The sequence below is a fragment of the Rhipicephalus sanguineus genome, chromosome 5, assembly GCF_013339695.2.
Source record: "Rhipicephalus sanguineus isolate Rsan-2018 chromosome 5, BIME_Rsan_1.4, whole genome shotgun sequence".
NCBI lineage: Eukaryota > Metazoa > Arthropoda > Arachnida > Ixodida > Ixodidae > Rhipicephalus > Rhipicephalus sanguineus.
The window spans coordinates 88077171-88100801 of NC_051180.1; the positions used below are offsets into that span (position 1 = coordinate 88077171).

At 44.9% G+C, this 23631-nt stretch overlaps 2 protein-coding genes across 2 annotated transcripts in view; one reads left to right on the forward strand and one right to left on the reverse strand.

Annotated features, from left to right (window-relative positions):
* The window catches only part of LOC119394807 (trans-1,2-dihydrobenzene-1,2-diol dehydrogenase), a 175160-nt gene that overhangs the window by 120913 nt on the left and 30616 nt on the right, over window positions 1-23631 (forward strand). The window lies entirely within an intron of this gene.
* On the reverse strand, window positions 5034-16408 carry LOC119393956 (deoxyribonuclease-2-alpha). Its single transcript, XM_037661158.2, has 7 exons — window positions 16130-16408; window positions 14502-14694; window positions 12828-12900; window positions 10314-10478; window positions 7420-7620; window positions 6182-6426; window positions 5034-5579 (listed from the first exon to the last, which is right to left on the reverse strand). The coding sequence occupies exons 1-7, from the start codon at window positions 16243-16245 to the stop codon at window positions 5193-5195; spliced, it is 1380 nt and encodes a 459-aa protein (XP_037517086.1). The 5' UTR covers window positions 16246-16408; the 3' UTR covers window positions 5034-5192.

The following is a 23631-nucleotide window of genomic DNA, read 5'->3' on the forward strand; positions in this document are numbered from 1 at the left end:
AATTGAAAACAGGGAAGAACTTTGCCACGTGTTTTCTTTTTCACCTAAGAACGCACTGGGGTAGACTGAACAGCGGCTGAAATGCTGGATGCCCGTGGGCCTAGATTTAGGTGCACGTTAAAGAACTCCAGGTGGTCGAAATCTCCGGAGTCCTCCACTACAGCGTCTTTCATAATCATATCGTGGTTTTGAGATGGAAAACCTCAACAATTATTATATGCATGAACAGCAGCTGTAGGTAAGCGACGGGTTTGTACGCCAGTAAGCTGGAGGGATAAACGCACATTATATTTCGCGCCAGACGACAGTATGGAGGCCGTGTATAGAAATTTGCCTACCACTCCAGTATCATTTAATGTTGGAATAACACAGTCATGTACGTGTTAAAAAAAAAGAACGAGTCAATCTAGCTTGGACGTATTCATGAATGTGCAGATTATGCCCATCTTCTTAATTTGCGTGAAGTATAAGTGTATTCCAGCAAACAATCCAGTTCATTAACTTTCCAACCACTCCGTTCCTGCCTGTCGGTCAATTGTGATCCCCATTTGCAGTGACGAACACCACGCATGAGAATTCCGTCGCTGAAAGCACCGGTATGGAGGCAGGGCAAAAATATAATATACAATTTAGGAGTCGAAACTTGCGTGTTATTCAGCATTTTAACGCGGCAGCGTTAAAGAGGCCGTCTCGCAGAAAATGCGGTGTCGGTGTCAGCGGCGTTCGTTGTGAGCGAAAAATCGGCGTTTTACCCATGGGTGCAAAGAATCAAAGCCAGTGTTCGCGCTGGAGTAGAATCCATGTATCCCGCGTGATAGTCAAGTATTCTACCACAAAACCACGTCAGTGCAAGAAGCTGCTTCAGAAAAAGACCCTATACAGCCGAAATGACAGGCAAGGAGTCAAGTTAAGAGATGTAATATTGCGTGGCAGCACCGTCGAGGGGGTGGTTGAAAGCTGCCAATCCATTACAAAGCACTGATCTATAATTCAGCGTCATGATCCGTCGCAGCAACAGCAAAATGTGCAGCTACGTAGGAGTGCGTATTGCCTTAGAGATGCGAAGTGGGTACTTCGCAACTGTAACTACAGGGGCGCCCTAGGAGTTTACAAGTCGTGCAAATACGGTTTTGGCAAGAACCACTCCTCAAGATTTATTGAATGCGCCGTGCCCGTGGGTGTGGCATACCACATACCCTTGTCTTGTGACAAGTTCTACATAGGGGAAACCGGCCGATGTGTAAAGGACCGACCACGTGAACACGCGTTAGCTGGAGAAATAAAGAAGGTTCGCATTCGCGAGCCCATTGTAACTCCTGCAGGTGCGAACCATGGTTGTCCGACATTGGAAATCTCGTATTTTGCTATTTTCGAATGTTTCGTCCATTTCTGATAGACTTCATGGTGCATCCATTGCTAACGGAAAAGGTTAGCCTTTGAAAAACTCCTATTCTGCGATATTCGAAATTCTCATTTGTCGAAACACCGGGATTTTGTGTTCTTCGGCCCCTCAAAAGAGGCATAGAGGCGGCGCTGGGAATCTAACCCGGTACCTTCAGTGCTGCAGGCGCACAAAAAGCACCTCGGCAATTTTTTAATACTGTATCTCGCGCTAAAATTCGAGGCGTATCTTGATTATTATGAGAAGGGCGTTTCCTGGTTTTGCTCTTGGCCAGCTAGCCTTGCTGTGTCATGCGTTCTAGGTTTCCAGGTGGTGTACCGCTCGCATATTTTGCGTTTATATGCACGCAGCTGCAGTAGTGACATTTCATATTTTATTCTGTGTTTAGTTATTCTTCTTGTTAAGCCTACGTTGTGCACACAGCCGCAACTGCCATGTATATAAATTAAAGCTATGGAGCGGTGAGGCCACATTCCATTTGTCCCAAACTCTATGTTGTCAAAAAAAGGGAAAGTTGGAAACGATGCAGATGTAAAAAATGCTTTAATGGATTCTCTTTTCCGGTATTTTTCTCTCTATGTGAAAAGCACGCATGTGCGAACGAAGGAGAGAAGAGGACACTGAAATACCGAACTGAAAACACGGAAAAACTTTGTCACGTGTTCTTTTCTTTTTTTTTTTCAAGGGAGTGCGCGATGCTGTGAACTGAATAGCACGTGTCTCTGAGTGACGTGTTTAACGAGTATAAGCTGATCAGAGTAAATGCACAGGTATTTGAGCCGGATCACAGCTGTGGAGGACGTCCATAGAAATATGCTTACCGCTCTCGTTTTATTCCCGGTTTGAATAGGGCACTTAGGTTTTCGAAAAAAAGTGAGTCGTTCTAAGTCAAACGTGTTTACGAGTGCAAAGACCATACTCATATTGTCTTTCTTACACTGCGTGCAGAATAAATATATTCAAATCAGCAACCTAATTCGTCGAGTTCATTAACTTGTAACCACCCCCGTCCTCCATCCTCATTTGCAGTGACGAGTACGACACGTGAGAACTTCGTCACTGGAACTGTTAGTTTGGTGGCAGGGACACAAAAATGATTCGATACGCAATCACTTCAAGGCGATCTACAAGTTTCCACACCGAGCATGTGTTCTCACCGGACTTTCTCGTGAACAAGCGACGCTGTTGTACCGCATAAGAACCGGCTCCGCACACACCCCGGCGTGGTCATTCAAGGCTGGGCGACACGCTTCCCCGTTTTGTGCCTTCTGCGGTGACATCGGGGACATTGAACATTTTATTTGGCTTTGCCCGCAGTTTGATGTGGAAAGAGCAGCGATGGTCTGCACATTGCAAAAAGGTTATCATAGGCACCGGACATTTGAAGACGTCATTTTTCCTGAAGGGCCCGCGGCAACGAGGAGGAGCGTGCAACGAATTTTGTTGGTCTTCCTGCGAGACACTCAGCTGTTCGGCACGTGTTGACATACCCCTACAATTCAGGAGATGCTCAGGTGGAACGATTGCCGGCCATGCAGGCCAGGCTAACCCCACCTGCTGCAACATCACAACCACCACCACCACCACCACCACCACCACCACCAGAAAAGAACGTAGAATTAAGAACTCCTAAGTTCCCCTATTATTCAGCGTTTTTGTATGCTGGCTTGGAGCAAGACATTATAATCAAATCGTTCCTTATATGTAAGAGCAGTATCCAACGGGAATAGCGAGTCCAGTAAGCTTTACCGAGGCATTGCACAACCGATATAAAAGTACCAGCAAAAGGGGTGCGGATGGAAAGATTGAAAAGATCATGTTCTGCATTAAGGAAGTCTTACTTTTGATTCAATGGTTCTGCGTCATTAACAATAAAATGCACGAGACCAGGACAAGATTCAAAGGAGACGACGAGGGTGTTGTCTTTCTGCTGACCATAAAATTCATTGGTGCTCACCTATAGTAACAATTCAGTGATGCCAATCAACACCGTCGATAGTGAGTCCCCTGTGCAGAATTCTCTGACACATCTGCGCGATTACATATAATCAATGTATGGATAGAAGCAATTAGTACCGAATTCGTGTTTACCCGGCTCACTCACTTGCACACGAAAGTTGCGATCCTGGAAGGGCATAAATCGTAGCTTTGGGTAAGCTCTGTGAAGTAATATTGGCAATTTTGATGTCATGATCGTTCAAACTGCTGATACGTTTACAGAAAATATTACTTTCCTACGGCGAATACCTAACGATGATGACGATGAGGATGATGATGATATGATGTTTTATGGCGCAAGGACCACTTGATCGTCAAAGAGCGCCAGTTCATGAGACTAAATATGTGAACAATGATTATGGTAAGTGGCTGTACAAGACCTTAATATTCTGCCCACTAAAGGTGCGTAAAAATATAAGTATTAAAAGCATGAGAGTGACATAAAATATACGCAGTGAAAATGAGTGGCGAACGGCCGTCACTGCGAATACCTAGAGGTTTTTAATAATTAACGTGAAACAGGCTCCTTTGCATTAGAATGGATGGATGCTATGAGCGTCCCCTTTATAGCTGGGCGGTGCCAAGTGTGCCACCAGCCTCGACAAAAAAAATCTTTTAGGCCTAGGCCAAGGAACTTAAATCGCTCGTTGATAATAAAGTTCATTCCTCCTCCTCCTTCTTCTTTTCTTTTTTTTTTTAATGTTGGCCTAATGCCTCTACTTCGATTAAATCTATCTTACTACAGGAAAAAAAAAGAACGTAAATTCTCAGCCCAGTTATCTGCCCCTTACAGCAGAATGTCCTTATTTTTTCCAATATTTATTTATTTATTCCAATACTTATTCTCTAATATTCTGCCACCAATACTCTAACCGTCTCCTACCTATTTCAATCGAGGGTGTGTTCAGCTTTCCATTGTTGTCCCTAAAACCCAAGGCCTCATGTAGGCTAGGCATTTCTTGCTTGCAGCAGCGCTCCCTGTCGGCGCTCGTTGCAGTAATGCGCTGTATCGCTGCACCTCTGCTGGATGGAGCCGTGGTCCCTATCAGCGTGTGAGTACAATGGAGACCACAGAGAAGGAAAACGCACCAGCCTTTTTCATGAAAAAAGTGTGCGCGTTGTGGTTGTCTAATGGTTAGATAAGGGGGTCTCAAGTTCGTCTGAGCTAGCGGGCCACAGTCACGATAGTGAGATAGTGAGGATATACTGAGATAGTATGGAAGGTTGGAGAGGAGGGGGGGGGGCAGTTGAGTATGAAGAAAATGTCAGCTGAGGTTGTCATTTGAAAGAAGGCCTTTTCCATACCTCATGCATGGGTCATTTCTCAATTAAGTTTGACATCGGTTTCGAGAAACATATCGATGAATGTTGAAAATGACTGAAATCTGGATGCCGACTATGAAATACTATATATTTTTTGTTCCACGGTTCTGTTTGAACACACGGTGACCAGATGAGGTGCCTCACGAAAGAAATGCTTGAGGCCAGTCATGTCTGTGTACGTCCTGAACGTGCTTACCAAGAAAAAAAAATACGGGGCGAAGAGTCATGTGCGGGCCCGGCCGCGTGTTTAGAACCCTGGGTTAAATCATCGAACTGCCGTGTTAGTCAACAAAGGTGTGATTCCTCAACCGGGCAGTCAAGTCAAATTTTATTTGTAAATGTGACCTGCCCGACAATAGCAGCGGTCACGTATATGCAAACCCAGTGGAGTTCGCAACGAAAGCTTGGCTTTGATACTGGTCTCTTTGACTCGCTGTCGGTAAAGTTTGTGCTGTATGAAGTCACAGTCCTAAGACTTCAAAAGGTTACGGAACTGAACCATCAACGGAAGCTCCGTCGTCGTGCTCGGTTTACGCGACCTCCTGGAGGCTGGCTTGCGTTCTTGGGGATTAGTCAGCTGCGACAACGTCGATATGGCGACGTCCATAAGGAATTGGCGCAAGCTTGGCTTCGTTGTGCCGCTTGTGGTGGTGGTCGAGGTGCGGGTCGTACGTTTCCGTGGCTGGGCACTGCGCGATCGTCTTGTCCCCGAGGGAGGAGTCGGGGTCGAGGCGCTTGTCTGGCGCCCTCCGTTCAGTGAGCAGCCGGTGTTCACGATGGCACTTTTCCGGAACAACTTCGCAAGAAGGCTGTCATCAACGCACACTGCTTCTCCTCCGCGCCTCAGCTGAGACTCCTACGAGGAAAAGAAGAATGACTATAGGATTGCGCTATGACTAAGGCGTACGTAAGTTCTCCACGGGGGGGAGGGGTAGCCTTACCGCAGCCCTCCCTCCTTCCCTCCCTCCCTTCCGTTGGTCGCGTCCAAGAGAAAGCAAGCTTCGCAATGGATGCAAAATTTCAAAAAAAAAAATATCAAGCGATGAGCTGCTTCTCACAACGGCCAGTTTTTGGTCGCGGGGAAGGAGGGAGGAAGGGAGTAAGCAGTGTTTGGAATGAAACATCAGTGGTCTTCGGCGGCCATTATAGTCAGAAACCTGTATGGCCACAATCCTGTACTTTAAACAACGAGGGGACAGGTCTGGCAGAGTAAACGTATGAGGGAGACTTGGCTGCCTTCTGAGCTGATTAGGGGGTTGACCGCCCCAGCTTCCTTCCCCCCTTGTGCTTAAGCCCATAACCATGACATATATGTAGGTTACAAAACGGGCTTTCCACTTTCGACAAACGGCAGATCCTTCGTCAAACACAAGGAGGTACTTTTTTTTTAGCGAAACGTCCACCTGTTTTAGTAGGAAAAAGTAAGACAGAAGGACCGAAATGGTCCAGTCTGCGTACCATGCGGTTCATCGAGCCAATGCAGAAGACAGGTCTATCCACGGCCACGGCCCATTTGCTGTGGTCCTCCTCGGTCTTAAATGTAATCGATCGCCGATCAGGCAGCGACAGCTTCACCAGGTCCGAATGTGTTACCGTGTAGGAGCGACTGCAGTTCGCCGGCAGCTTGTCACCGGCGCCATTCCTCCAGGACTGAACGACTAGGTCGTCGCGTACCAGGCCAGTTAGAATGCCCGAGTAGATGTCTGCATCAGGCAACAAAAATATATTGTAAACCACCTTTAGGTGCTTTAATTGCATTACATTTTTATGCACTTCTGAATTAGATAATCTCGTCCAAGGACTAAATGAAAGGCTCTGCGAAGCCCTCTACACCACTGTATAAACCTGGCACAGTCCGGCTATCGCATCACCTGAAAGTGCCCGGAAGGGATTTTGCGACCGACACTGACTATGTTATCACTGAATGAAGGCCATGACCATGGCAGAACGCTTGCCGCAATGCTCCGGTGGCCCAACATGAGAGCAAGCTCTCTGCAAACATCAGGTGTTTTGCACGTTTCTGTCGTGATTGTTTTGGCAGATCGTTTCCTTTTTCCTTAATGTCACTCTTGTTAGAGTTTGGCTGGAATGACTATCGACAATTTTTCCGCTAGGACACATGGGCGCCGCTACCTTGGGCTGTTAAACGCATGTTTTCTTGTTTTTGTATATCGCGACGTGAACTAATAAGGTCATGAAACGTCGAATGCGTCAACCCAACCGTTTTCATACGTGTTCATCTACCGTGGTACTTTTCGTTTAGCTGTTAAAGTACAAAACGGCAAGGTTAACAGCCGTTAACAGCCATTAACAGCCGTTCTGGCGCTACCGAAACCAATTCGTAAAAAAAGTTTATAAAGGCTATGCGAACATTTTGCGTGGCAATGGCAGTTCTCAGCAGGTTTACTTGCCCCAAAAAAATACAAAAGCAAGACTTTCTTTTTTTGTATTGTCGTTTACATGTTACTCTTTAAATGTGAGGGTCTCAGGCACGGGAGAAACGAAGTACCTTTTATACGCCACATAATGGCGCCAACTCATCATTGTGTAGATCGCGTAATGCATGCTTTTCTTTTCCGATGTTTCCCAAGAACAAATGTATTTCATCGTTATTGCGCATTTATACTCCTGCCATTTTCACCTCAGGCGCCTAGACATCGCCTCAAAAATCAAACAAGCAAAGAAAGTGACACCACCTTGTTCGAGTATGGACCTCTTGGCGACGCTGAGGAAACGGCGGCCACCGGAAGTCGTCATGTTCTGCACGAGCAGGTCCTGCCCGCGGCCACGAATGAAGCTCTCCTTGAAGAGCAACCCCATTTGCGGGTGTCTGTCCAGAAGGTTCCGTGGGCTCGCGCTGGCGTACACGTTGGCGTACTCCATGCGCAGGTGCTTCCCTGTAATACAGTGCGCCCGCTAGGCTTCATCATTTCGCCGAAATAGCTACGTAGACTTAAGCGCACGGCGAAGAAACTAGATGCATAGACGGGATGGGAAGCACAGTAAGGGCAAAATCATATGCGCTTTATCGGTACAATAAAGTACACGTAAAATTCGCACTGAGCGTGTCATTATCGTGTTAAGCGGACACCGGAGATAAACAGATGATTTTGAATAGTAGAATATTTGAAAGACTCGTTCTAAATTATCAGAGAAAGCTTTATATGTACAGGCGAAAATGGAGACGAAGTTGGCCCTTCTTGAATCTCGCGCTGTAATCTCGTCACCGTTGCAAGTAAGTGCGACTTGAGGAGTTTCAGGACATGTTATCGCATTACAGTATTTTTCGCAAAAATGTAATTGCCAAAGATTATTGGGCTGAGTTCTTGAATAGTTTAAAATATAATGTAGTTTATCCTTTTAGTTATCTCTCTAGCGACGTTGTTAAAATCCACATCACAGCAATCCTCTGCGAGAATACAGAGTGGCATAGCTACCCAGCGTGCTTTTTTGTAACTTTCGTAAGTTACCGCGTCTTCCCCCTTCGTTAAAAGTGGTCATTTCACTGTTCCAGAGGAGAAGGAGGAGGAAGGAATGGAATGAACGGCAGGGAGCTCAGGCAGACGCGCGTCCTGTTTGCTACCCTACACTGGGGGGAAGGGATGAAAGAATTAAAAGAAAATTCGGCAGATCCCACGCGTTGTGAGAATCGGTTTCCTGCGAAGCAGTCAGCAAGTACTTCTATGCCGCATTTCATGGCTTTGAGCTAAGCGTTACGAGGTTTATCGACGTGGTTTTGTAAGTGCAGTATCTGTGTGCACATCGTGGGCTTACCAGGCACGTCGACAACACTGGCGTTTAAAGGGTAACTTATGGTGCGACGTAACATCAGCCCTCGCGTTTGAGTACATACGTCAGTATTATTGAAAACAAGGACACCTTATAGTGCAATCATGTGAATATCATACGTAACTTTCCTTAATATATTCCTCAGGGGTCGAGCAATACTTCAATATAGCTTGCTGAATCATAGGAATACAAATCCAATGTTTATTAGACTGCTATAAAAGCTGAGCCAACACTGGAACCACAGACATTAATCTGATATGACGCCGGTATCGTAGGAGTACATATGTAGTGTTTATTGCTTTCTTGTAAAATTAGCCAGCACCACAACCACAATTGATGTTGCACCGACATTACGCCTGCATAGGCTGTTTTTCCAAATCAGTTTATAGACCTTGCGTGGCTCTGTAGTAGAATACCTGACTGCCACGCAGAACGCTTGGGTTCGATTCCTGCTGGGATCCTAATTTTTATTCCTTCCATTCGTCGGGTCAACGCTGCCGATGTCGGTTTCTCTTAACGCTCCCGCATTTAAACTACCAATGTCTGTTCTCGATGTTCCTCGGTAGATGTAAACTGTCAATCACCTATGGCGCATACCCGTACACCGCGGTCCGTGGTAAATGGGTATGTGCCACACGTGTCTGGAGGAAAGGGTTTGCCGACGTATGCGATAGGATTTTCACGTTATTCATGTCATGACCCGACAGTCATAATCGTCAAATCCTCTTACCCTCGCATGCCAATTTTGGTCTACACGAACTTAAGAAGGCACGCAGACGTAGGCGGATAGATAGATAGATAGATAGATAGATAGATAGATAGATAGATAGATAGATAGATAGATAGATAGATAGATAGATAGATAGATAGATAGATAGATAGATACGCTCAAAGTGGCAAAGGTTCGCTATGAAATGCTTCGCATTTAAAGGAAGAAGAGGGAAGAGAGCACTGCATATATACAGGGCGTCCCAGGTATCATACAGCACGATTTAAAAAAAGAGGAATGTCGTTACGCGAAGTACGCCTAGTGACTTCTTCCCAGTTTACTTTAGTAGCCACTACTAATTTCTTTGTTAATGAGATTTGTTAACTAGTCCTAATTATCTTTCTAACTGGACAAATACTCACCGAATCATTAAAATGTCAGTGAGGCGTATGTGGGCATGCTCAAATGACATCTGACTGCGCTATTTTCAGCAACGTACTAATTACGTGCTCATTTTTCCCGACTGATAAAGAAAGCACGCGAAATATGAAATAGAACACGGGACTGCGCTCCCACCCGCAAAAGGTGTAAGCGTAGTCTTGACTTGTTACCTCACAGTGAGCCTGTTTGAGGGCGCGGCTTCCTGATGCAAGCTGCAGTCTAGTCACGTGTCAGTTTTCAGGTTTCGCGGGCTTTCTTTGTTAGCCAAAAAAAAAAAGTGAGCACGCAATCAGTACGTTGTGAAAAATAGCGCAGTTAGATGTCATTTGAACATGGCTACACATGCCTCATTGACATTTTAATGATTAGATGAGTATATGTCGAGTTAGACACATAATTAGGCTAATTAACTAAACCTCATTAACAAAAAAATTACTAGTGGCTATTACAGTATACTGGGAACAATATGTACTAGGTCTGCTTCGCGTAACGACGTTCCTCTCCTTTAAATCGTGCTGCGTTATAGCTCGGACGGCCTGCATACTATCGTAGATACTCCCTTGTGCTAAAGCAGCTTCAAATATTGTCGAGACGTAGTGCCTCTATCAAAGTGAGCATTAGGCTACTCGTATCACCCTTCGCAACACGTACCTATTGCGTCCATCTCGGAAGACCGGAAGGTAACGCACATGAGCAGCTGCGCGTTCTCTCGGCCGCTCTCGGGAAAACTATAGCGGCCGTTGCCGATGCTTTCCATGAACCGAGGAACGCTGTGTAGCAGCCACACACCCGTTCCACTGTCGAAAAGCACCACGCCTGTCGAGAAAAGGGGAGAAAAACACTCATAGTAAATACAGGATGTAAAAACGAGTTCACTCGGCGCATAGAAACATCAATGTTGCCTTGTTGACATAGGAGGCGGCGAGACCATACGCGCTATTGAGATGAACGCTTAAAGCGCAAGTCGAGTGCCTCGGGCCAAGAATCGCGGTTCAACCGAATCGTATGCTTAGTTGTGACAATAATCTGTCTGATATCCTCCTGCACTTCAAAATTGCGGATTATAATTCAAACGTTCACTGAAAGTGCGCCGGTGTCAACTGGCCCATCAATTTTCTGTTAGCAGCTTGAGTCCATTTGTAATCGCTTCTTCAATGCTCTTATATCCCGTCGGAGAATAAATATATTGCCAATATTGTATCTGTTTCCACTGAAACTAATCATATCTGATGCGCGTGTAGTAACAGCAAGAACACGATGATAGAATCTGTGGGGGTCAGGCTGGGGGTAGACGAATGCACGTCACTAGCACGTTTGGTAATTACAGTTTGATAGGCGTGCCGTAGTCACAGCAGGCGAGTGACACATCTAGGCCACCCGTGCAGCGACAGCGAGGCTGACGCAGTGAGATAGCGTGTTTATTCGGAGGAGGCGGAGAGGTTGCCTTGAGCTGGTACGCTCTGTTCTGCTCATCTGCACATGAGAAAAAAAGAGTGTGGGAATAGAGAGTGATGAAGTATGATAATCGATATAAAAAATTTATGCTAATGCACAATTACCACGCAACACAGCGGTTTTCTTAAAGCCGATAACCGAGTGCAATACCTCCCAAAACGTCTTTAACAGTCTTTGTGCACGTTATCGACACTATCTGGTCGCACATTCAGAATGAACTGCAACTTTGAGTTTATGTTTTCAGTTTAATTTCTGCCAGTGTAGAAGACTGCGCCAAACATATTGAGGGGGCCGCCGAAAACACAGATGTTGTGATGTCTCAGACATTTGACAGCGACTCCAACGGTCTCAGAAGACATTGACCGAGTCAACGACAGCACTGGTTCCCCACGACTTGCCCGAGAAAGACCAGGACATTGCTGCGATGCTTCGCTCTCTTCTGGGCACCATACTCATGCTTTTGAATAAGCTAAACACTCCGACAGCCCGAACTGCCCTGCAACTGCTGGAGGTTCTCGATCCAGTGTTTTCAGCGCTTCAGTAATCACCACGGCTCGCCCACGGCCCTTTCAAAGGTTGCGATTCCCCAGTTGAATGTCAAAGAGTTGATGTCATATAGGTCAGAGAAGCTTCAGCCTCAGTTACTGATTGTACCCCTTTGCACGTGCAGGGTTCTCCTTCTCTCTCTCTTCCTCTTTCTCTTCCCCATTCCCTTGTCCACAGTGCAGGGTAGCAAACCGGGCGTTCGTCTGGTTAACCTCCCTGTCTTTCCTCTTGCTTTCTCTCCCTCTCTGGAAGCGTTCGCAGTTCGGGTTGGCGCATGCATGGCCGATAAGGTGCGAGTAGCATCGAGTGAAGGCAATTCTCAAGCAAATGCGGTGAACGTAGCATGGAGGCGGAAAGCCCTGACCGTGTCTCTTTCCCGCAGACGCCTGTATCGATGGTCAGATTGAGAACACTAAGCAGCAGCTGTGCATTCTCGCAGAAACGGTGTTATACACCGTTTCTGCGGATGCATTGTAAAAGAAGACGGGCTTTGCAGAAAGTTCTGTGTTGCTCAACAAAGAGTATAACTTCACGAGTGCGATATTTTTACGTCGATGGGGCTTTACATAGATCTTGGCTCAGCTTCAGCCAACTTCTTCACTTTCACGTCACCGTGTCCAGATGCCCATTAGAATAAAATCGAGCGACCATTCCGTTACGCAACAACGGATCAATGAAATGAAACATAGAACGACAGAAAGCTGAGTGGGTAAGTATTCATCCCGAGAGACGGCGGACGTGCAAACACGGACACAGGAGAAGCCAACGAGGCAACACACACGCCGAAACGAGACAAAACAAACGGCGCTTATGTTGACTCGTTCTACTCTCTTGTGCCCGTCTTTGCACGGCCACCTTGTTCCGGGATCGTGTACTTGTACAACGTCTTAGGCAAACACGTATAACACTTACTTATTCCTGAGCAAACATCAATGGCGTTCGGCGCGGGATTCAGGTAGGAAGTTATGTTTTGCAGTCTTGGAAACCCGTTTAATTTTTAGGCTTTCGTTAGCTGCATGCAGCACAGAAAACTGGTCAGTGACTACATCATTGCAACGCAAATTTCTATAAATATGTTGTTAATGGCGCTTGCCAATAGGAGTTCATGTTGTAAACGCGACAACATCATAGCCGCTAAGATATAAGCCAAAATATATTAGATACCTTTGCAGTGGCCGTTCCTAGTTCCATTGTAACCTGGAGGCGTCTGGTCGTTGTACACTACGTACAGGATGTCCTGCAGATGTAAGTACCTTCATTGGTCACAGCAAAGTATCAACAGAAACCATAGTCCGAAAGCAAACAAGCTCCGCAATGGATGCAAAAATGAAAATGAAGCAATGACGCGCTGCTCACAATGGCCTACCATTGGTCGCCGGCTTCCCACGGGTAAACGTGGGAAGCAAACAGTTCTTTGAACGCAACGTCGGGGGTCCTTTGTCGCAATTATTGTCAAAAAAAAAAAACACGCAGCCATAACCCTACGCATTAAAAAATGGCGCGAAAGGTCCGACTGACTAATGGTATGGGGCAGAATTGGTGCCCCCTCTTTAGGAGATTAGGATGGGCGTCCCTTCCCCCACCCTGCCCCGCTCGTGCGCACGCCTATGACAGAAACAGTGAACGCGATACGTTCGAACGCACGAATTTTCGCTTGCAGCAGGGTATCGTGCAGCACATGATTTCCACAAGCCTTGGTGTATTGCATACTTCTCCAATTAAGGACTAGGCGAAATTGAAAGTAAAACAAAGAAATTCGTACGGAAAATAATAAGCACACTTTTCATGAAGTTTACCACGCTGTACCCCTGGCGGTATGCCACAGCACCAACCTATGCTCTGCAAAGTAGCTTCAAGTCAAATAAAAAAGTCGTAAAAACACTGGCCAGGAACGTTGGCAGCTAGATACTATTTCTACCGAATAAGGAATAGTTGACTCAGTCTACCCACAAAACTGATCGCTATAGGTGCTGAATTCGATCAATCCGAATTGCGAATCGGGGCCAGGAAGCTGATGCTCCGCCATGCTCTATGTAAGCACAATTATTACCAATAAATTTTCATGTTTTGAACTTTTCATGACATTATTTTGCATTTGACGACTTCTGCACATCCTTGTGTCTGACCCCCATGTTTGCGTGTTTGTTTTCTTGCGATAGCAATTATATGGACAGTCTCGGCTCATTTTTGCAATCGCCGTCACCGCCGTCATGCACCGTATATGTATATGTCTATATATATCACAGCCACAAAGAAAAATAATTCAGAAAAACTTTCCGACATGCGGAATCGAACGGGCGACCTCCCGCTTTCCAGCGCGCGGCGTTAGATGGGTAGGCCACGAACAGCACCGTCTTTCAGCCTGCTAACGGCGAGTTATTTATATACGCCACTTACATCAGCATGCTTTCTGAGTTACCAAATAGATGGCGCGATGTCCACGCGTGGCGCGCTTTAAAGATCGTCGCCCCGTTCCTGCGAACGCCGTTGCTCTTCGCCCTACAGGGCGTGGTCGCCTTCGTGCGCTTAACTCGAGGAAAGAAGGGGGCGGCTGGCGGGGGGGGGGGGGGGGGTGAGGAGGGGAGCGGGGGGTTGTATGTCTTGTGCTTTCCCCGCGATGTCTCCGCTGAAGTCACAGAGCGTGACTGCAAGGAGTAAACTTAATCCATTGACTGCGTATTTTTAATCTTCCTTCTCCTTAATTTAGAGTGTACGTTAATGCTCTATTCCGCATTTTTGCTTGTAATCTGTATTTAATGAAAAGGCAAGGTAAACCTGAATTGAAATTTTCCAGTTAGCCGGATTAACAGAATTGAAGGAATAAAAAAAGGCGTTTACCTGCGGCGGGCGTAGAAGAGGGTTGAGCGTGTACGCGACAGGGTTGTCCTCGTCGAAGACATCTTGGTTTGACAGCGCCCACGTCTGCGCTGTCTTGGGCGTGTTAGAGTCGACGTACACAAACTCACCGCCCTTGGGCGTCAGGAAGTTCTCCCTGGACGCCTGCATCTTGGGAAGCTTGTACATGACGAACCTTGGATGCATTGTAAAAGAAGACGGGCTTTGCAGAAAGTTCTGTGTTGGCCAATATAGGGAGGAATCTTCAACGTGCGCGTTTTATAACTTTATAATACACGAAAAAACAAAAAAAAAACAATTGCTTTCTAATGAAACGATTACGTTCTGATTTCACATACAACTGTCTCGTCCTTTCATTTTGCATTCTTATACTGACAGTCCTCATCTAGCTATAACCATCTGTGGCAATAAAAGTACCGTAACCGATCAAAACGTATCGCCATTGCACGAACGTGCTTCGGAAACTGCCGTCAGCCGTTGTGCTGTAAAATAATGCATAGCCAAATGACTATGGAGTTGTGATTGTTTCTTTTGTTTAGTTTTTTTTTTTTTTGTAGTTTGCCATTCACAAACAACCCAGTTTAACTAACAACAGAGAGCATAGAGTCTGCTTGTGTAAATGTATCACATTTCCTCAACGCTATTTTTAAGCCCTTTTTTCCTGTAGCCACGCCGATAGAAATTTATTCGAAACTACATTCCAAAGTCTTGTTATTCTCTGGCTTTCGTACTGTATTTCATTTGAAAAAATTAGCATCCGAATTATTTGAAAAGCGTGTTAGTACATCAGCAATTTGTTATGTGAGTTCATGAAGACGGAGCAGCAGTAAATTCAATTCCCACAGGAACATAATGCATACTTCAGTAGCTGGTAGCCCACATGATTCTTATATATATTATAAAGTTATAGTTGCAGCGATTCAGTGTGAAGCTTCAACGCTTTTAAAAACTGTCGATATTCTGTTATACTTTGTCAGTAAATCTATACCATGTCCGCTAAAAATACATAAAGATGGAATTTTATTTCACAGCAAAAAACACGTGATTTCATTAAGCACAGCAGTTGCTAGAAGGATAACACGCTTGCGATGAACGCCTGTACAGAGAGCCTAAAATTAGTACTAGATACTCGAATATTCCTCTTCAAAAGCACAATATTATTATGAGCGATGCCGTCGCGGAGAACTACGGACTAATTGTGACCGCCACAAGAAGGCACTGGCAGTTGCAGAAAAAAAGTAACAAGATATATCACAGTAAGCCTCACACTATTACATTGTTTGACGTTGAAGCCGTCAATTCAGTAGAACATATTAATATACAAGATATTGTCAATTGCAACTCAGCACCAATACGCATTTCAGCAAGTAAGAAGGAAAAAAATAAAATGATGCAATAAAATGATGTTTCAGTTATCCATTTGTACAGCGTTTTGTTTCCTCGAGAAAACATTTACAAAACAGCGATGAGCACAGAATGACCGTTAGAAAAAGAAAATAATATAGATGAGCTAACGGAAAAATTAATCGCAAGAGAAGGGCTGATCCATTAAATAACAGCAATTACAGATCTACTCGCCGTATATCCGTAATTGCGTAGAGAGAACTCACCAGTCGACATTCCTTCCCGATTGGTCCTTGCACGTTATCGAGCCAGGCGTCGTCGCTTCAAGCCGGGGCACGCTCAACGCGAAAAACACAAACACAGACGTCCATTCCCACCACATCGCGAATGAGTCTGGCTAAGCTCCAAGTGACTGTAGTTATCCTGCTTACCACAAGTCTAAGAGTTATCCTGTATGACAGAGCTAGTGAGCGTTGGAAGGCGTGTGCTTGCCGAATGAGCAGAAGCAAGAGCGACGACGGCCCTCCGTGTGTGCCGAGGTCGCAAAGAAAAAGCGCCCCAGGCCGTGAGTGTCAAGGTCGAGCACGACGCAACAACACAACGTCTCTTGCGCGAAAGTCCGCCGTTGTTGCGTAAACCTTCACTCAGCGGATAACGCTGAGAAACGATTCACAAAAGGTCACTTCCCAAGATGATTGGGTGTGAGAGGAAGCTTTGATCTGACACTGCCCAATTAAAGTCTTACACTCTCCTTCGGAGCCAGGCTGAGGTCCCTCTCGGCCGAGATACCATGTGCACTTTCAAAGTACAACGCGCCAGGCAGGAAACGACACATGTTCGTTATCGACTGCGAGCAGAAAGATACATTCGGGGCCAGCATGTCCGCGGCGTGTTTGAGTTTTCTGCGGCTGCGAACGCATATGTACAAACGACAGTAGATTTAGCGCGCGGTTTCTTCCGGAAAAGAAAACCTTGAAGCAGGAAGCTCTCCCTTCCTGTCTCCTAGAGTGTGGCACGGGTGAGTCACCGACCTTGCCGAAGGCCTGAAGTTCCTGGCGCGCGATGGCATGGGTCGTTGGATAAAAGAGAGTGGCACTCGTATACACACACGATGACATCATAGCGTTAATGAAGCTGCGAGCATTTCTGTATGAGAAGTCGCAGTCATGTTAGCATACCCGTCGAACTATCTCACTCTTTAGTGCTGCTGTACCAGCGCAAGACACTATGATATGCGTGTTAAGTTGAAGGCAGTAGAACTACGGATGTAAGTATTATACTGAGAAAATGTTAATTAATGACTATACAGTACATTGACTCCGCTTAAGGTTTCGATATTGCCTGTAGAGGTATAGCTTTTCTGCGGTACATCATCAGCGAAAGTAAACTTCCGCCAAGCTCTCTGGTGCCATAATCTACACTGTACGTACATAATCTAAGCTGAAGGATTGGATTTACGGAGGGTTGCCAGTGGCCCGTCTGCTTGCATCTTCTTTGATTAACTGTGCAGGCACATCTCTTACTACATTTGCTTGGATATATCGAAGGCAGGAGCAGGAGTTGGTCTTAAGCAGTTTTAGTTTCTTTTTCTCCCGACTAGCCGCTCAAGATCAATCTGAACGGGCCCACAAGGACGCTGCGCGTGCTGTGCATGAGTTCGGACGGGACGCAGTCTTTCGTGCGAAAAGGGTCCCCAACATCTGTAATGGCAAAAGAAAAGCATCAGAAATACCTGACCGCTGGGGGTACCGCGAGCACTGTTAAGACCCATGTTAATGCCGACTAACGCGGACTGCTGCTTTTATTTGTTCATGTGGGTGTGTCGTGATAGTTACCAACAAGGCCGATGCGACCCGGCCACCCTAAAAATCACCGACGACCGGTGCCAGCGTGGGAGAGTGCTGCCATCTCTAAGACAGCAATCCAACAATGATGCAGCAGAACAGGTGTTTGCTCGCAAGGTGGAAGCACCTCAATTTCTTGCGACGTCGATTCCCGCCGTTAATTCCTGCCCATGACATGCCGATCTAGCCTGTACATAAATAGCCAGGAGCGTAGCCAGGAGTCTTTTTTTTTTCAGGCGGATCTAACAACCCTATATTTCCTTCTGTGTTATTTGTTTTTTTTCTTTCTTCTTTGTTTTCTTTCCTCCTATCTTCTTTCCTCTATGTTTCACCTTCCCGAAGGAGCAGGCAGGCGTTGTAACCCTTTAGTTGTCAGCCTGTTCCCTCCTCATTTCCTCTGTGTCGTTTTGTGTGTGTGTATCCAAACCAAATAATAATAATAATAATAATAATAATAATAATAATAATAATAATAATAATAATAATAATAATAATAATAATAATAATAATAATAATAATCAATGAAACGTTTATTTAATGTGCCCAGGAACAACCGTAAGGTCGTTGTACTGGCGCACGAAAAAACAAAAAAAAAACAAAGGAAACATTCATAATAAAATATCAGGGATAAAAAACGTTACAAAATTGCACATATACAACTATGCGCAGGCAGAAAAAAAATAACAACAGTGTACAAGGCTATGTAAGTACAGTGCAAAGCTCGGAGCAGAACAACGACTGGGAGCTGTGAAAAACATCGAGCTCCAAAAAGTAAGCATTGTAAAGACGTTGTATCCTGCCAATGGTCGAATGTTCACAGAGGCAGGCGGTTACATGAAGAGGTCTATTCTCTCTGGTCAGCTTACGTGGAATTCGGAATTTAAGACAGTTGAGCAGTACAGGGCAGGATATGATACCATGCACAAGCTTGTAAAGAAATAACAGATCAGCGCGATTTCGTCGGCAGCAAAGTGATGGCAATGATAATAATCCAGCAGCGTTAGAACGAGATCCAGAGTCATTTCTAGCGAAACGATGGTTGTAAATGCTTAGGAATTTTTTCTGGACTCGCTCAATGGCGTTGCTGCTGAAATTAGGAATACCATTCCAGATCACAGATGCATACTCTAGTTGAGGAAGACATAGCGCGGTGTACAATTTTCGGAAGGGCACAGGAGAACGGAATTCTCTAGACATTCTGCAAACACAGCCTAGGGTGCATAGACCCCGCAAGGCAACACGCTTAGCGTGAGCAGAAAAGTGTAAGGTGCTATCAAAAAGAACACCTAGATCATTGATCTCACATACCTTACACAACGACACAGAATTGACAGAATATAAGAATGGCACACTAGATGTTTTTCGAGTGAAACTCATTACCTTGGTTTTTGAAATATTTAGGGAGAGGTTATTGCTCCTGCACCATTCAGAAAAAGAACACAAATCAGATTGCAGCAAGCGACAATCGATAACTGAATGAATTTCCTTAAATATCTTTATGTCATCGGCATACAAAAGGAAAGAAGAATTCCGAATGACAGAAGAAACATCATTAACATAAATAAAAAGAGGAGTGGGCCCAGTACCGACCCTTGAGGAACCCCACTAGTAGCTTTATACAAAGAGGATGTTTGGCCATTAACGGCAACGTAACATAATCTATCAAGAAGATAGCTATGGAGGAGATTCACAGTTGAAGAATCAACATCAAAGTGTGCAAGTTTATCAACAAGCAGCGAATGGCTGACAACATCAAAAGCTTTGCTAAGGTCACAGTAAATAGCGTCAACCTGTCCTCTCTGCGAAATAGGCGTGGAGACTTGCATCATGAAACTGGCAAGATTAGTGACAGTTGAGCGGCCAGCGAGAAACCCATGCTGATTCACAATCAATGATTTTTTTACATCAAAAGACAATATTTTGTGAAGAGCAAGCTCAAAGATTTTGGATGCGGCACAAAGAAGGGAAATAGGGCGGTAGTTCGAGACGTCACTTTTACAGCCAGACTTAAACACTGGGAAAACACGAGCAGTTTTCCACATGCTAGGAAACGTTGAAGCATGCAGACACTTATTAAATATTGTAGTCAATACTGGGATAAGTATACTGCCATAGGCTTTTAGTATGGCAGAGGGGATGCCATCTGGGCCAGCTGAAAAGGATGGTTTCAAGCGCTTAATGCATTCTGAAATGGAATCTTCATCTAGCGACACAGCATCAGCTGTGCCAACTGCCTTAACCTGTCGACCGTTACTAGCTACACAGGCTGGAGACTTAAACACAGATGAAAAATGCATGGCAAAACAGTCAGCAACGGCTTGAACTTCTACTCCATTTGGGTCCAGTATCCTGAAGGACTCGCCACTTTTGCTCGAACGTTTGCGCACATACTTCCAAAACTAATAATAATAATAATAATAATAATAATAATAATAATAATAATAATAATAATAATAATAATAATAATAATAATAATAATAATAAATAAATCAATCAATCAATCAATCAATGATTTATTTAACGTGCCCAGGAACAACCGTAAGGTCTTTGTGCTGGCGCACGCAAAAAAAAACAATAAAAATAAACAATACAATACAGACAGTTTTCATAAATAAAAAGAGCAAAAACACGTAGACAAAGAGAAATGAACACAAAAGGGGACGAGTAAAATAAGACAACACGAGAAATATTGACGGGGCATAAAAAATTGGATTGCATATATACAACTATGTGGAAAGACTGAGAAGAGAAGACTTTGTACATTGTGCCACACTATGTCAAAACAGTGCAAAGCTCGGATAAAAACAATGATTGTGGGCTATGAAAAACGTCAAGATCAAGAAAATTAACATTATAGAGACTTTGTATTCTGTGAACGGTAGAGTGTTGGAAGAAGCAGGCGGGTACATGAAACGGTCTGTTCTCTCTGGTTAACTTACGCGGAATTCGAAAATTTACACAATTGAGAAATACAGGGCAGGCTATGATACCGTGGACTAGCTTGTAAAGAAATAAGAGATCAGAGCGATTTCGTCGGCAGTGAAGTGATGGCAGTGATAATAATTCAGCAGTACTTGAACGAGATCCAGAGTCATTTTTAGCAAAGCGATGGTTATATAAGCTGAGGATTTTTTTCTGGACTCGTTCAATGGTGTTACCGCTGGATTAAGCAATGCCATTCCATATCACGGACGCATACTCAAGTTGCGGAAGACATATTGCCGTGTACAATTTGTGTAGGGCCATGGGAGACCTGAATTCTCGAGATATTCTACAAACACATCCGAGAGAACGAAGGCCCCGCATAGCAGCACGCTTAACGTGAGAAGAAAAGTTTAACGCGCTGTCAACAACAACACCAAGATCACTGATTTCATAAACCTTGCATAACGGCACAGAAGTGACAGAGTATTGAAATGACACGCTAGATGTTTTGCGAGTGATAGACATGAATTTTGTCTTCGAGGTATTCAGAGAAAGGTTATTACCGTCGCACCATTCGGAAAAAGAGCGCAAGTCTGACTGCAGCAAGCGACAGTCGTTAACTGAATGAATTTCCTTAAAAATCTTGATGTCATCGGCATACAAGAGGAAAGAAGAATTACGAATGGCAAAAGAAACATCATTAACGTAAATTAAAAATAGGAGTGGGCCTAATACCGACCCTTGAGGGACCCCACTAGTCACTTTATGCAAAGAAGACGTTTGGCCATTTACGGCAACATAACAATATCTACTGAGCAGATAGCTCTGCAGGAGATTCACAACTGACAGGTCAACATCAAAGTGCGCAAGTTTAACCATAATCAGCGTGTGGCTGACTACGTCAAAAGCCTTGCTCAGGTCACAGTAAATTACGTCAACCTGTCCTCTCTGAGAAATAGGTGTGGAGATCTGCGTCATGAAACTAGCAAGATTTGTGGTAGTTGAGCGGCCAGCGAGAAAACCATGTTGATTAGGAATCAATGAGTTTTTCACACTAAAAGACAATATGTCGTGAAGAGCCAGCTCGAAGATCTTTGATGTGGCACATAGTAGAGAAATCGGGCGATAATTAGAAGCATCTGTTTTAGAGCCCGACTTAAATACTGGAAATACACGAGCAGTTTTCCACATGCTTGGAAATGTGGAAGTGTCCAGGCAGTTATTAAATATCGTAGTTAGTACTGGGACAAATATACTACCATAAGCTTTTAGTATGGCGGAGGGGATGCCATCTGGCCCACATGATAAGGATGGTTTTAAGCGCTTAATGCATTCGCAGATAAGATTTTCATCCAGCGACAAAGCACTGGATGAGCTAACCGCCTTGGGCTGTTGTCTGATATCAGTGCTAGAGTCTGAGGCCTTATAAACGGATGAGAAATGCGTGGCAAAACAGTCAGCGACGGCATGCACTTCTACCCCATTTGAGTCCAGTAGTCTGAAGGACTCTCCGCTTTTGCTGGACCGTTTACGTACATACTTCCAAAACTCAGCCGGCCTGTCAGAGGCGCTTTTTTCTGAGAATTCAATATACGAACTATGATCCCGTTTATATAGGCGTTTAGAGAGAGTTCGAAGGAAGCTGAATTCTTCCTTCCACTCACTGGATGGAGAACATTTAGATTTCCTGTGTGCGTGATCTTTATGCTTCAGTGCACTGATAAGTTCAGATGAGAACCAGTGGGGATATTTACGTTGTTTAGGTGTATATTGGCAATAAAATTACGCATGCTGCTCAGTACAAGCTCCGTAAACAGATCAACCTGCTCATCAACATTTGGTTTGTCAGTAACCTGTGACCACTCAACGGTAGACAAGTGATGATAGAGGCCCGTGTAATCACCTCTCTTGAAGGCAAATCTCGGAGATTTGTTTACGTAACTGCTGAAGCTCGTTGTTTCGGCTGATGCGGATAATCTTACGTTAAGTGGTGGGTGGAATTTGTCCGGACGTACAAGAGAGATGTCGGAGCGGGAAACTTCAAGGGGTTGATCGTTTGACACACACAGGTCTAAGACGTTGCCACTGGAATTGACGACTGAGTTACGTTGCAGTAGGGAATTAAACGCCAGAAAGTCCAAGAGCAGGCTGCACTTTTTCTCTATGAAATGATTGTAATGAGAATAAGTAAGCGTGCTCCAGTCAATTCCAGGTGCATTGAAATCCCCAAGAACAATAATTCTGTGCCCACTATGAGAAGATACCACAAGTTCAATGGAAGACATGACATCATGAAACGAGGCAGGGGACATGCTGGGCGGTAAATAGAAACATCCAATCAACAATTTTTCACTGCGCTCAAGGTTGGTTTCTAGCCAAATGGATTCTTCGATAGTTTCTAGGTCTTTCCGTCTAACGGATTTCAGTGAATTGTCAATGGCAATCAGCACGCCACCGCCTTTCTGCTTGGTTTCACTGAAATCTCGGTCACTGCGGAAGGTGGTGTAGGTCGGGGGAAAAAAGTCAGATGAGGGAATTTCAGCGCCTAGCCAGGTTTCAGAAATAGCAATAATAGGAAAAGAAGACGAAAGAACATTAGAGAAAAACTCTCGTGTCTTGGTACGTAGACCACGAGCATTTTGGTAGAATATGTCTACGTTACACGGCACTTTCGATTCCAGTCACTTGCTCAGAGGGATGAAGCATGTCATCGCGCAGCTCCCCACGAAATGGCTTGAAGAGGCATCCGAGGGGCCACATCTAAGGGTCATTCAGGCGTTGTAGTGTTTCCTTGTCGACTTCGATGTAGAACGAAGAATAGGACTGAAATTTGGTTTGAAGTCGCCGGCAGGAGATGGGAGACAGATCGAATGAAGCAATATGTTTTTTGATGTCGGCAACAGTGGTGTCCGGGCTCAGCTTCGTAACAAAAATGGCCTTTGGCCGTTGTGGCCGTTGTGGCCGTTGAGCTACAGATATATTCGATGTTGTCATAGCTC